Here is a 12,032-nt window from a genome sequence, read left to right on the forward strand (position 1 = left end):
CATTTTTTACTGTGTTTAGAGTTGTTTTCTTTGCAATTTTTCGTGACAAAAACTATGCGCAAAAAAAAGGTCAAGTGTGTGCGTGTGACCTTTACGCGCGATTGAACTAAAGCTTTTATTATTATTAATTGATAAAAGAGTTAATAATTTTTATTCACGTTGCTATTCATAATTGGATCGTTTGAAAATATTCGAAATAAATAATCCTTATTGATTATGATATTTGCCGTATAAGTCAAGAAGCGTGGAGTATATGACATATACATAAGACCAATCCAAATTATTATTTTTAAATAGCGGAAACTAGACAGACGTATGTAACACTTAGTATTTTTTAACATGTAAGTAACACTTACGTCAGAAAAAAAATAATAGAGTTACTCCCTAGTCGCGCCTAAAGAAGTTTTACTTTAAAAACACCTATTTTGAAATCTACAAATTAAGTCGTTTCCTAATTATTCGATACTTTTCACATTATTGTTGCTAAGTTCCTATCATTATCGCTATTGACTGTACATCGTTACTGATAGATAATTTGTCCATTACAAGGATACTATAACTTCAAGCTGCAACGTCAGTACGATCTTTATCTTTGTTTAGTTTACACGTACTTGTGGTTTTATAACATTATTTTGTTACTAATAACTAATTAAATTAAACAATATATAACGTGTTACTGATTTTTATGAATTGTGTGGAGGGTGTGCTGTAGACTGAGTGACCAAATAATTTAATTCGAGGTTATTTATTTAATCTGACAGTTTAAAGTGAGTTTGTACACTTGTATTATCTATTGCATTTGTACCACAATCTGTAAACCAAGGGAATATCAGTGAATTTGCGTAAACCAATTAACTAAGGTTGAGGAAACCACCTCTTCACTAGCGCAGTGGTGAGCGTTCCGATATTAAAATGGTGTTCCCGGGTTTGATTCTCAGCGAGGCGATTTGGAAATTTTGAAATTTCTAAATGTTCTATGGTCCGTTCTCTAGGAAGGCTTTGACCGTGGTTTTTTACCACTCTACTGACAGTCAGTCTTGCCGCCATGTAATTCACCGCGTAGAAAACTATCAGGATTACGGTGGCCATAATCATAACTATAAAAATATAGTTGTTAGCATATATAACTACGGATCGTGAGGACTTGGGTTCGAAACCCGGATGGTCCATGATAATTCAGCAGAAAATTCTAGTACCTAATACGAGGATTTTCTGCTAAAGAATTCTCAGTGTGGTACACTGAAGTTTGAAAATTGGCGGTGTCAACAGCCGTGCTTCACAGAGCACGGTAAGCCGTTGGCCCTGGATATTATCACTCGTTGTGATAAGAAGAAGCCGTTAAAGCCCACAAACCCGCATTGGAGCAGAGGGGTGGGCTCTTAAAACCATCTATCCGAGAAAAATGGTTTATGCCCAACAGTGGGGCGTTAAGTCTAAAGGTTGTGATGCTGAAGAGAACTGTCTGAAGGATATTTAAAATCTTTGCGGTGCATATCAGAAACAGTGTCTAAGGTTACTTTTGATGTCCTCCCTGGCGCAACAGTGAGCGCTGTAACTTTAAGTAGGAGGTCCCGGGTTCGAACCAGGAGTCCTTTCTACAAAGGTAGCCTGTAAGAGATTGCTTACTGTATATTCCTTTATGTTTCTTTTCCTGTGTGTTTACGTGCAATAAAGTGTTTCTTCTTCGATTGCCGGCAGGGGCAATATGGAAATTCATAATTTCTAAATTATCTCTGGTCTGGACTGGTTTTGGCCGTGGCTAGTTACCACCCTACCGACAAGAACGTGCCGCTAAGCGATTTAGTGTTCCGGTGCGATGTCGCGTAGAGATCGATTAGGAGTATGACTACCATACTCACTTAAAGTTTAGCCCGCTACCATCTTAGACTGCATCATCACTTACCTCCAGGTGAAATTGCAGTCAAGGGTTAACTTGTAGAGGAATAAAAAAAAACCTGCAACTCTTTCTAAGATGATAAAATTACTTACAGGACATTTAAAAAATGGAATGCGACTGTGATTACATTCTTCCAACGATAGATGGTTGGGAAGAACACTATCAGAATTGCTCAACTCGTTGGCTTAAAGATCATGGAACTGAACCTCTTAAGTAAGTAGACGGGATTACGTTGTTGAACTCCGTTACTTTTATTTAAGTATGTAGAAACTTTCCAACAAGTTGCAAACTGGCCGCCTTCATACAAAACGCTTAATTTGACAGTCACGGTTGGTAACTCATCAAATTTTGTATATCTAAAACAGAGAACCACCGATTAGCAAGAATACTAAAACTAGTAAGAAAAGTTAGTGATTTATTACATTCATCAACATCATTGTCAACCTTATCGTCCACTATAGCGCAAGGATCTTCTGAAGTCTTCTGAAGCGTACACTCTAAAAAAAAATTGGTTATTCCTAACAAGATAGTGATTGTTGTGATCAAGCATCTTGATTCCATACGAGCCTAACAAGAACATAGATACATCAAATAAGATGATAATGATTGTTTATCATAATTTAATGTACTGGGCAACTGTATTGCTCCTATTATTGTTACTTAACTAAGGCATATTCTTAACTGATTCAATTTACGTACTTGTTTAAGCTAAATAATTAAAATGATCTAATCATACAAAGAAGTAAATAATAATAGAAACAACGTATTTATTTGTTAGAATCAATGAACATACCTAAATTGTTCATTGTTCAATCTATAATGAACTTGCTGCTATCACTAATCAGCTTTTGTTGTTATGTTTATTATCATAATTGTTATAATTTATATAACGTCAACTAAGAGAAAATCTCTCTTAGTTGGCTTTCTTTTTTTAGAGTGTATTAATGGATTTGAATTGCGTATTAATGGATGGATATCATTATGGAGAGCTCTCAGGCATGCAGGTTTTCTCACGATGTTTTCCTTCGCTATTAAAGCAAATGATATTTTGAAGTGCTTTAAACGCACATAACCTTTATTTATTCACCATCATCATAGTCATGCCAACCATCGATTGCTGTACATAAGTACGCGATAAGAAACATAAGAAGCAAGATATATTTTTATTAATTAAAACGCACGGTGCGAACTGGTAGGTGCTGGGATTCGAACTCGGCCCCCCGAAAGTGAAGTCAAACTCCTACCCAATACACCGCTTCAAGCCTTCTTATGAGACACATGGATGAATGAATGAATGAATAAATGAATGAATGAATGAATGAATGAATGAATACACTTTTATTGTACACCACATAAACACAACAAATTAAAAGTAAAAATTTAACAAAAGGTATACAATATGGCGGCCTTATCGCTACATAGCGATCTCCTCCAGGCAACCAAAGGCGTTAAAAACAGCACATATTAAGCGACCACGTTTAAATTCATCTAACGTGCTTTATATAACCGTATGGATTAATTAATACATGATATATCTTGTTCAAGGAACTCTGATGGAACTTTTCGGTTAAGGAACAAACACCTAACGAGATTAACTCGCGATGTTTTATATCATTTGGGATTCGACAATGAACATTACGATTTGCCAGCTATGTTCGGTGATGTCAAGGTAAAGAAAACATATTTTATCCTCTGCAAAGCTATTTCATTCGCAATAAATTTGAGTTGAAATGAAATGAAACTCAACGAAATGAAACGAAACGAGACAAAACGAAACGAAATAAAATTAAATAAAACTTTATTGTTCACCAAACACAAGGAAATTATAATCAATAATACATAGAACGCGCAGTTACAATGGGCGGCCTTATCGCCATAAAACGTTGTCTTATAATAGAGAGAGTACTGTTATAATAAGACCTTTCCATTCAAATAGCGATATTTTCACGCGTATCGTACCTACATAAATGAAGCATCCTGCAATTGCGATACAGACTCTGAACTAGGTAATTCTGGTAAAATAAATAAATATACTACGACAATACACACATCGTCATCTAGCCCCTAAGTAAGCGGAGCTTGTTTTATGGGTACTAAGATGACTGATGTATATTTTTATGATAAATATACATAAATACATATAATATACAAAGAAACTCTCAGACACTGAAACACAATCATGTCAATCACATGAAAGTTTTCCAGTTGTTGGAATCGAACCCACAGCCTCGGACTCAGAAAGCAGGGTTGGTGCCCACTGCTCCAATCGGCCGTTAAAAGACGCTCGGCTATCCAGCAAATAAAGTGAATAAATAAATAAATAAAATTATAACAAGTTCGTTATAATAACCGAGACAGACAGCCTAATCTGCAGCCCCATTGTTCTTAGCTCCGGGCTGGTAGTGGATATTGAACGTAAACCGGAATACATAAGAGATTTTAGCCCACGCTGATCTTATTTTGGAAGGAGCGTAGCTGATAACCAAGGGCTAGGGACGAGCGCGAAAGCTGGTCATGAGCAGGGGTCCCAGGGCTCGATGACATCGGGTGGAACTGCCCTGATCGAACTTCGTACCTTTTCTCCAATTGAGCAGGTGCGGTTGTAAAAATCCTCGTAACGTGAACCTCATTACATTGTAATAAAGTTCATAAGACTTTTTAAGGTGCATAACTTATCGCGATCGTTTACAGCTCGAACGCCTAGTACGTAAAATTCAATTTACTATACTTGCTTCATAATGTACTTTAATATGTTTATATTAGTATTATTTTTAGTTCGTCTGTATGGGTGGGACGAAATACAGGATGAAGGAGTTCGCCAAATACATTGCCAAAGTGTTAAACATACCCGACGAGGGTTTGTTGAATTTGACCAAACATTCCCACAGATATGCCATGTACAAAGTGGGGCCCGTACTTTCTGTTAACGTAAGGAAACTTTAAATTAAACCTCAAACGCCAAATATTCACTACTAGTTTTGGACCCCTAGCAGGGCTAGCACGGGCGGGAGATAAAAATTATATCCCCCGATTATATCCTCTGACAAGGGATATAATTAACGTGCCCACCTGCTAAATCACTGGAACATGGAATAGGAGAAGTTTACCCCCGTTTATTATTACACATATATTATTTGGATATTATTTCCAACTGTGCGCCAGTGCTCTGAGAGTTGATAAAGCTGTGGGAGAAGATAAATTTATATCCTTTCCCCGGGGATATAATTGTCTCCTGTCCATGCTAGCCGTGCAGTTTTATCAATGTCATAAGTTATCAATATTTTTGAATTAACTTCCATAGATTGATCCATATGGCATCCTGTACTTTTGCATGCCTTTATAAGCTCTATAAGTTTTCTATAGAAGGTATTGTTAATCTTCAGTACTTCTTCGCTCTGCCGTGGCTTATGGTTCCAAAATTGTTTTCCACGCTAAGTCCCTTTATTTTGTCGTAAAAGAGGTCTTAATACCGTTGTACATAACTCTTTGAACTGAACTTAATTGGCAGGTATACAGGAAGGGATGTCCTTTTCACAATGTAGAAAAGCATTGCCTTGCATACTTTGCGTTGCATACTTTTAACACTGCTATCTTTGTTATCTTAGGTTGTTATCTCTAAAAAGTGTTGTAATAAATCATCATAAAAACTTATTTCCTCTTAATAATAAATAAATAAAAAATATACTACAATAATACACACATAAAAATTGTACACCAAATTGTACTCTCTTGATATGTATTTATATCTCTGTAACTACTTTTTTTCTTTGGTGTACAATAAAAGTGTATTCATTCATTCATTCATTCATCGCTATCTAGCCCCAAAGTAAGCGTAGCTTGTGTTATGGGTACTAAGATAGCTGATGAATACTTTTATGAATATAAAACACATAAATACTTATAATATACAGATAAACACCCAGAAACTGAAAAACATTCACGTTCATCACACAAACATTTTTCCAGTTGTGGGAATCGAACCCACGGCCTTGAACGCGGAAAGCAGGGTCACTGCCCACTGCGCCAACCGGCTGTCAAATAACAATGGTGTAGACTAGAATATTATTTTACAAGCGTGTTGCTTAGTGTCAATATTGTGTTAGTAGTAGGTCATGGAATTAATGAGCTATGTTAAAACAAACACCTGTATAATTTTCTAAGTATAGGGGGCTAAAAATAGGGGGCTAAAAATAGGGGGCTAAAATAGGGGGCTAAAACTAGGGGGCTATATATAGGGGGCTAAATATAAAGGGCTAAAAATAGGGGGCTAAATATAGGGGGCTAAATATAGGGAGCTAAATATAGGGGGCTAAATAAAGGTACATATTCCCGTCTTTTCTAGCTTCATTATTTTTAAAAGAGTATTATAAATAAAATTTAAGCTTTTAAATAACCTTCCTCAATTGAGCGTTAATACTTTTCTACGTGTGAATTCAATTCTAGGGGACTTTTAGACTTCAGTCCATCGTCTTAGCTATTGTGATATTGGCCACTTCTTATTGAGGGACTGTCGTGGGCCGGCAATGGGTTGATATGATGATAATGATTATGATCTTAATATTTTATTTACGTAATCATTGCATATTTTCGTAAAGTACAAAACACTTGGTTTATAAACTTAAAAAGTAGCTCTAGCTCTAGATAACTTCGGTTTTGTTTTTTAGTCAGAAAACAACATGACATAAGTAACAAAATTCATTATGTATTTATTATCAGGGTACCTAAATTTTAACTTCAAAACTGGGTATTTCTATAAAAATTAAAATTCTATGGCTCAGCAATTTTTTAAGACAATACACACATCGCCACCTAGCCCCAAAGTAAGCGAAGCTTGTGTTATGGGTACTAAGATGACTGCTGAATATTTTTTTTTTTTAAATATGAATAAATACTAAGAATATACTTATAAACACCCAGACACTGAAAAACATTCATGTTCAACACAAACATTTTCCAGTAGTGGGAATCGAACCCACGGCCTTGGGCTCAGCTCGCTGCAAACTGCGCCAATCGGCCGTCTAAATAACGGTAATGAAATAAATAACTAAATTAGTTCAAATGCAAATGAGTTCTACTTTAAACTCTGCAAGGATACTGTATATTTTAACTAACTGTATATTTTATTTACGGTCGGCTTGTACGAGTATTTAGTTTTTTTTTATTTCCAGCACGGCATGGGAATCCCGTCAATGACCATACTGCTCCAGGAGGTCATAAAACTATTGAGTTATGCTAAAGCAAGAGATCCCATTATTATCCGTATAGGCACAAGTGGGGGCCTAAATATACCCCCGGGGTCCGTTGTCATTTCCTCGTGGGGTCTTAATGGTACTTTGAAGAAATCTTACGACATTGTGAGTAACATTTGTTTTAACTAAATGATTATATAGATTGAACGAAAATATCTTATTTGTTTTATAAATTTAAAATGCTTATATAAAATTTCATATGCATTTTAAATTTATAAAATTGATAATTCCTCCAAGTGTAGGTAAGAACACTAATAAAAATTATAAAAATATCTTATTTTGTTAAGATGAAGCTGCGTTCCAAGATAACATTAAATCGTTACCGGCGACAATGTTAGCGAAAAAAAAATTTACAGATGAAGGTTTATTCAAATATTTTTACAGATAAACTGAAATTTAACTTAATATATTTAATTTCTGAGGCGACCTAGAAAGAACGGGTATCAGCGTCTTCTGTGCTAGCTACTACCATCTACTGCGTTACCATTCCGTCTGCTCAGAGTGGTGATTAAGGACAAACCCACACGTTGGGGGTAGACTATCAATGATGATGATAATAATATGATTTTATATAATACTAGCTGTTGCCCGCGACTTCGTCTGCGTTTGATTTTGTTTTTAAAGTATTCAGTATCGCTTAGCCTTAAGTGAGTATTGTAGTATATATATATATAACATGTGACAAATAATTTGCAATAAAATAAAATTGCGACTATATTTAAAGATCTAAGATATCCTATCTCTTAAGTTGGACCAGACTGCTCACGGTGAGCCAATTTTATTTAAAATCGGTTAAGTAGTTTAGGAGTCCATCGCGGACAAACATCGTGACAGGAGATTTATATATATTAAGATAATAATTTAGCTAATAATATAATTTTTAATAAAATTTAATTTTTTTAAAAGCAATAATATAAAAAACTAGCATACCCAGCCCGCTTCGCCGGGCAAGATTTTGCTTTATTTAATTTAAACAATAAACTTACATCATTAAATTTTTAATTTAAGTCTCATAATATACTAAATCATTTCACCCAACAATAGAATATCATCATAGTAAATAAAAGCTTTATTTAACAGTTTGACAGTTCAAAAATAGGAGTGCTCCGATCGTCACCAAACTTTACAGGATTACTCGCCAGGTCAATCCGGAAATTTCCTGAAAGTTTCATTGAATCGTTCCAGCCGTTTCGAAGCCTATATGGAACATACCCACACACTTTCTCTTTTATATATATAGATATATACATATTTATATATATATAGAATTTGGTTTTTTTTTTGTTGTCGGTATCTTACGTGTCGGCTAAGCTTCGCCCTCGAGATATGTCACGTGGAGCTACACTGTAAGACGTATGACATAAAGCTCACTTTTGAGTGGTCTAATTTGAGTGTAGTTGAAGTAGAGTCGGCTATAAAAACAAGTTGATAAGGTATGCCAAGGCCTTAGAGATACAAGACTACCACAAATCTATATCAACATATTTTCATTTGAAAAGCTTCTTCTCAGTAGATATCTCACAGCAATAACCTTAACGTCTTCTTCTCATTTCCAGCCAGTCATGGGTAAAATTATGGAGATTCCATCGATATTTGATAAAAGATTAAATCAGGAATTGTTGCATCTCGCGTCGGAGGAGAAGGGGTTCTCGACATTCATCGGTGGTACGATGGCTGCAGACGATTTTTATCAAGGTACTTCGCAGCCTACTTACGTATTAAGTTATAAGGCATTAAGCCATAGTAGTTTGAAAGGTGGCCTTTAAATAAATAAATAAACAAACGATTATACACACATCACCATCTAGCCCCAGAGTAAGCAGTACATGGAGTAGCATGGATTCTAAGATAGACAGCAATCTTACCTGTTTTTTAGTCTTAGATGGAAGTTAGAGGTATGCCTGCAAACCTATGTATCCTGTGTATCTCTAATCGTTTTCTACGCGGCGTTATTCGCTTGGCGGCACGTCTTTCTCGGACGTTTGAGTGAGATGTCCAGGATTTCACTTAAAACTAAAGCACGATAGAAATAATTCATTAGATATATAGATAGATTCTAGTGCTTCTCGAGAAGTATTGAGCAAATTAAGCTTAATTTTATTTATTTATTTATTTAAACCCTTTATTTGTACACCACTACACAGTTAGGAAACTAAAGGACGAATAAAAAGAAAATACAAAAGGCGGCCTTATCGCTTAAAAGCGATCTCTGCCAGGCAACCTTAGGATTAGGACAACAAGAGCGAGAACAAATAGGTCCATGATATACTATGATTTATTAATTATAAATTTATAAATTTTCATAATATATAAGGATTATATATAAGGATTATATATAAGGATTATATAGAAGGATTTCCGTCAAGCCTGCTTCTATAAAATACAAATATTTCGCATTATTGAAGTTAAATTCCTTTTAGGGCAAGCTCGCTTGGACGGTCCATTTTGCGACTACACAGAGTCCGACAAGGTATCTTTTCTCAAAGCCTTGGTGGAGTTAGGGGTGAAGAACATAGAGATGGAAGCAACCGCTTTCGCCGCGTTCACGAGGGAAGCTGGCTTGAGGTCAGCTGACGTTTGCGTCACCGTGATCAACCGGTTAGAACAGGATCAGGTAATCAAAGTTTATTTTCCATGCACGTCTACAAAATACAGTATTTGTAACACAGTAAATGATTAAATTAAATTTCATATTATTTCAATCTTGCCTTTTGGATATTCACTGCCTCTAGGTTTTTTTATAGTCACAATTGGCGGACCTCTTATAGGGCTAGTAAATGGATGCTGCAATATACTAGACTACATAAAATAAGTAATTAATTTAAAGGAAATTGTATACAATTTTACAATAAATTACCAGTTGATATTTTGGAGATGTCTCTGAAAAAGTTCAAAGTTTGTATTAAATGTAAGCTTATAGAGAAGTCCTATTATAGTATTAAGGACTACGTCAACGATAAAAATGCTTAGGTGTAAAGTATTGCTCTAACCAGGTTGCTTCTTTAATAGTTTTTAAAGACAATGTGAGATGGTGATAACAAAAAAATAATAACCGGCTAAGTTGTGGGCTTCTTCTTAGACCAGGGCGCGTTTGGAACCCTCGTAGCTTTAGTTTTAAGTTGACGAATTTAGTTATCGCCATTAATTAATTATATATTATCCTATGTCACATGTTACATGTAATGTACGCATCAAAAGTGCCATCTACGTGCCTATTTGAATAAAGTAATATTTGACTTTGACTTTGATGGTAGAGTATCCATAAACAGAGCATACAGTATATGTAAAACAGTACATTATCAAATAAAATTTAGTATTATTTCAATCTTGGCTTTTGGCTATTTACTGCCTTTAGGTTTTTTTATAGTCACAATTGGCGGACCTCATATATTGCTAGTAAATGTATGGTAGACAGTGGCGTGCATAGAGGGTATGCACAGGGTATGCAGACGATATAAAATGAAGAAAGTCTCCAGTACGATTAAAAACATAAAGATAGGCATTATAAGAGTTATAAAAAGCATACCCTCAAGTATTTATAACTCGTACTGGAGATTTTCTTCATTTTATATCATCTGCATACCCTGTGCATACCCTCTATGCACGCCACTGATGGTAGAGTACCCATAAACAGAGCATACAGTATTTGTAAAACAGTACATTATCAAATTAAATTTCATATTATTTCAATCTTGGCTTTTGGCTATTTACTGCCTCTAGGTCTTATTTTATAGTCACTATTGGCGGACCTCATTTATGGCAAGTAAATGCAAGCAGACTTCGGAAGGCAAGCAAGGAACACGTTTTACAGAGTGGCACCCAGTGTACATCAATCTTAGGCGTAGGTGTTAAGCCTCATGTGCTTGGAATTAAACCGGAAGCCATGCCATTCAGACCGGAATACGGCAGTACTACTCCGGACGTGCTCTGTCAAAAAGCTATACTATTAATTCTAGGAATTTAACTACGGGGCCACAAATGTTTGGGCATTTGATATTTCTTATCAAATTGTCAGTTGATGTTCACCCCCGAGCCGATAGTTTAAGCCCACCAACCTGCATTGGAGTAGCGTACCCACCACGCTACTTAGCTCTTAAATCCTCTTACCTTTGAGAAAGACTTTGCTAAAATGATGATGGTTGTTTTCACTAATGCATGTTAATTGCCAATTCGTAACATAGTTTATTTTTCAGGTAACACCAAGTAAATCTGTTCTACTGGAATGGCAAGAGAGACCTATGGTGATAATCGGCAAATATATTTCTAAGTATTACGAAAGAATTAATAAATGATTGAACTAAAAAAAGAATAAAAAAACATAACTCAGTCTTAATTAGTTGGGATAATATATGTTATCCATTTTGTGGCTGCGTCAATCTATGACCGATTTTCATTGATCAAAATCGCCTCATCCGTTCGGGAGCCACGATGCCACTCACACACAAGCACACACAGCCACACATACACACACTTTCAAACGCACAACCACTTTTAAACGCACAACCTCAGAAACATACAGGTCAAACTTATAAAACAGGCGGTAGTTAAACAGAGAAGATGATGATAATATTTTTAAATATACGAATATTTATTTACTCCTATTTTATTAAAAAAAAATATAAGCGAAGCAGTATATATTTTTCTCGTAAATAAATTCAAAATATTTTTAAAGAAGACGAACTTGCCCTTGTTTGTAAAGAAAATTTACCTACAAAAGAATAAAATAATTTCCCCTTAGGCGTATTAGTAAATCCATTTGTACTGAATCTGTGTAAATGGTAATTCCATTGGTGCCTCAGATCCGATTTGAATTGAATGAAATATATTGAATGGTTATTTGTGAATTCGTTTTATATTATACTAGCTATTGCCCGCGACTTCGTTTG

General features: G+C 35.3%; 1 protein-coding gene across 3 annotated transcripts; it reads left to right on the forward strand.

Moving 5' to 3' along the window:
- The first annotated feature begins 597 nt into the window (after window positions 1–597).
- Window positions 598–11,755, forward strand: LOC120623948 (uridine phosphorylase 1-like). 3 transcript variants are annotated; one of them, XM_039890243.1, is made up of 8 exons: window positions 598–767; window positions 1,992–2,110; window positions 3,443–3,566; window positions 4,673–4,825; window positions 7,066–7,251; window positions 8,703–8,841; window positions 9,567–9,760; window positions 11,340–11,745. In XM_039890243.1, exons 2-8 carry the CDS (start codon window positions 2,004–2,006, stop codon window positions 11,436–11,438), a joined length of 1,002 nt encoding a protein of 333 aa, XP_039746177.1. In that variant the 5' UTR covers window positions 598–767; window positions 1,992–2,003; the 3' UTR covers window positions 11,439–11,745. The 3 variants fall into 3 exon arrangements, with proteins under 3 accessions (XP_039746177.1, XP_039746190.1, XP_039746184.1); XM_039890250.1 differs by lacking the exon at window positions 598–767 and adding an exon at window positions 872–892 and having other exon boundaries at window positions 11,340–11,746; XM_039890256.1 differs by lacking the exon at window positions 4,673–4,825 and having other exon boundaries at window positions 11,340–11,755.
- The last annotated feature ends 277 nt before the right edge of the window (window positions 11,756–12,032 follow it).

The sequence above is a fragment of the Pararge aegeria genome, chromosome 1 (assembly GCF_905163445.1).
Source record: "Pararge aegeria chromosome 1, ilParAegt1.1, whole genome shotgun sequence".
NCBI lineage: Eukaryota > Metazoa > Arthropoda > Insecta > Lepidoptera > Nymphalidae > Pararge > Pararge aegeria.

Excerpts from the sequence above, each read along its gene's own strand:
- LOC120623948 (XM_039890243.1), top strand. The coding sequence starts at position 2,004 with ATGGAATGCGACTGTGATTACATTCTTCCAACGATAGATGGTTGGGAA. Across the intron at positions 4,826-7,065 it reads GGCCCGTACTTTCTGTTAAC|CACGGCATGGGAATCCCGTC; the intron begins GTAAGGAAACTT and ends TTTTATTTCCAG. Across the intron at positions 7,252-8,702 it reads TGAAGAAATCTTACGACATT|CCAGTCATGGGTAAAATTAT; the intron begins GTGAGTAACATT and ends TCTCATTTCCAG.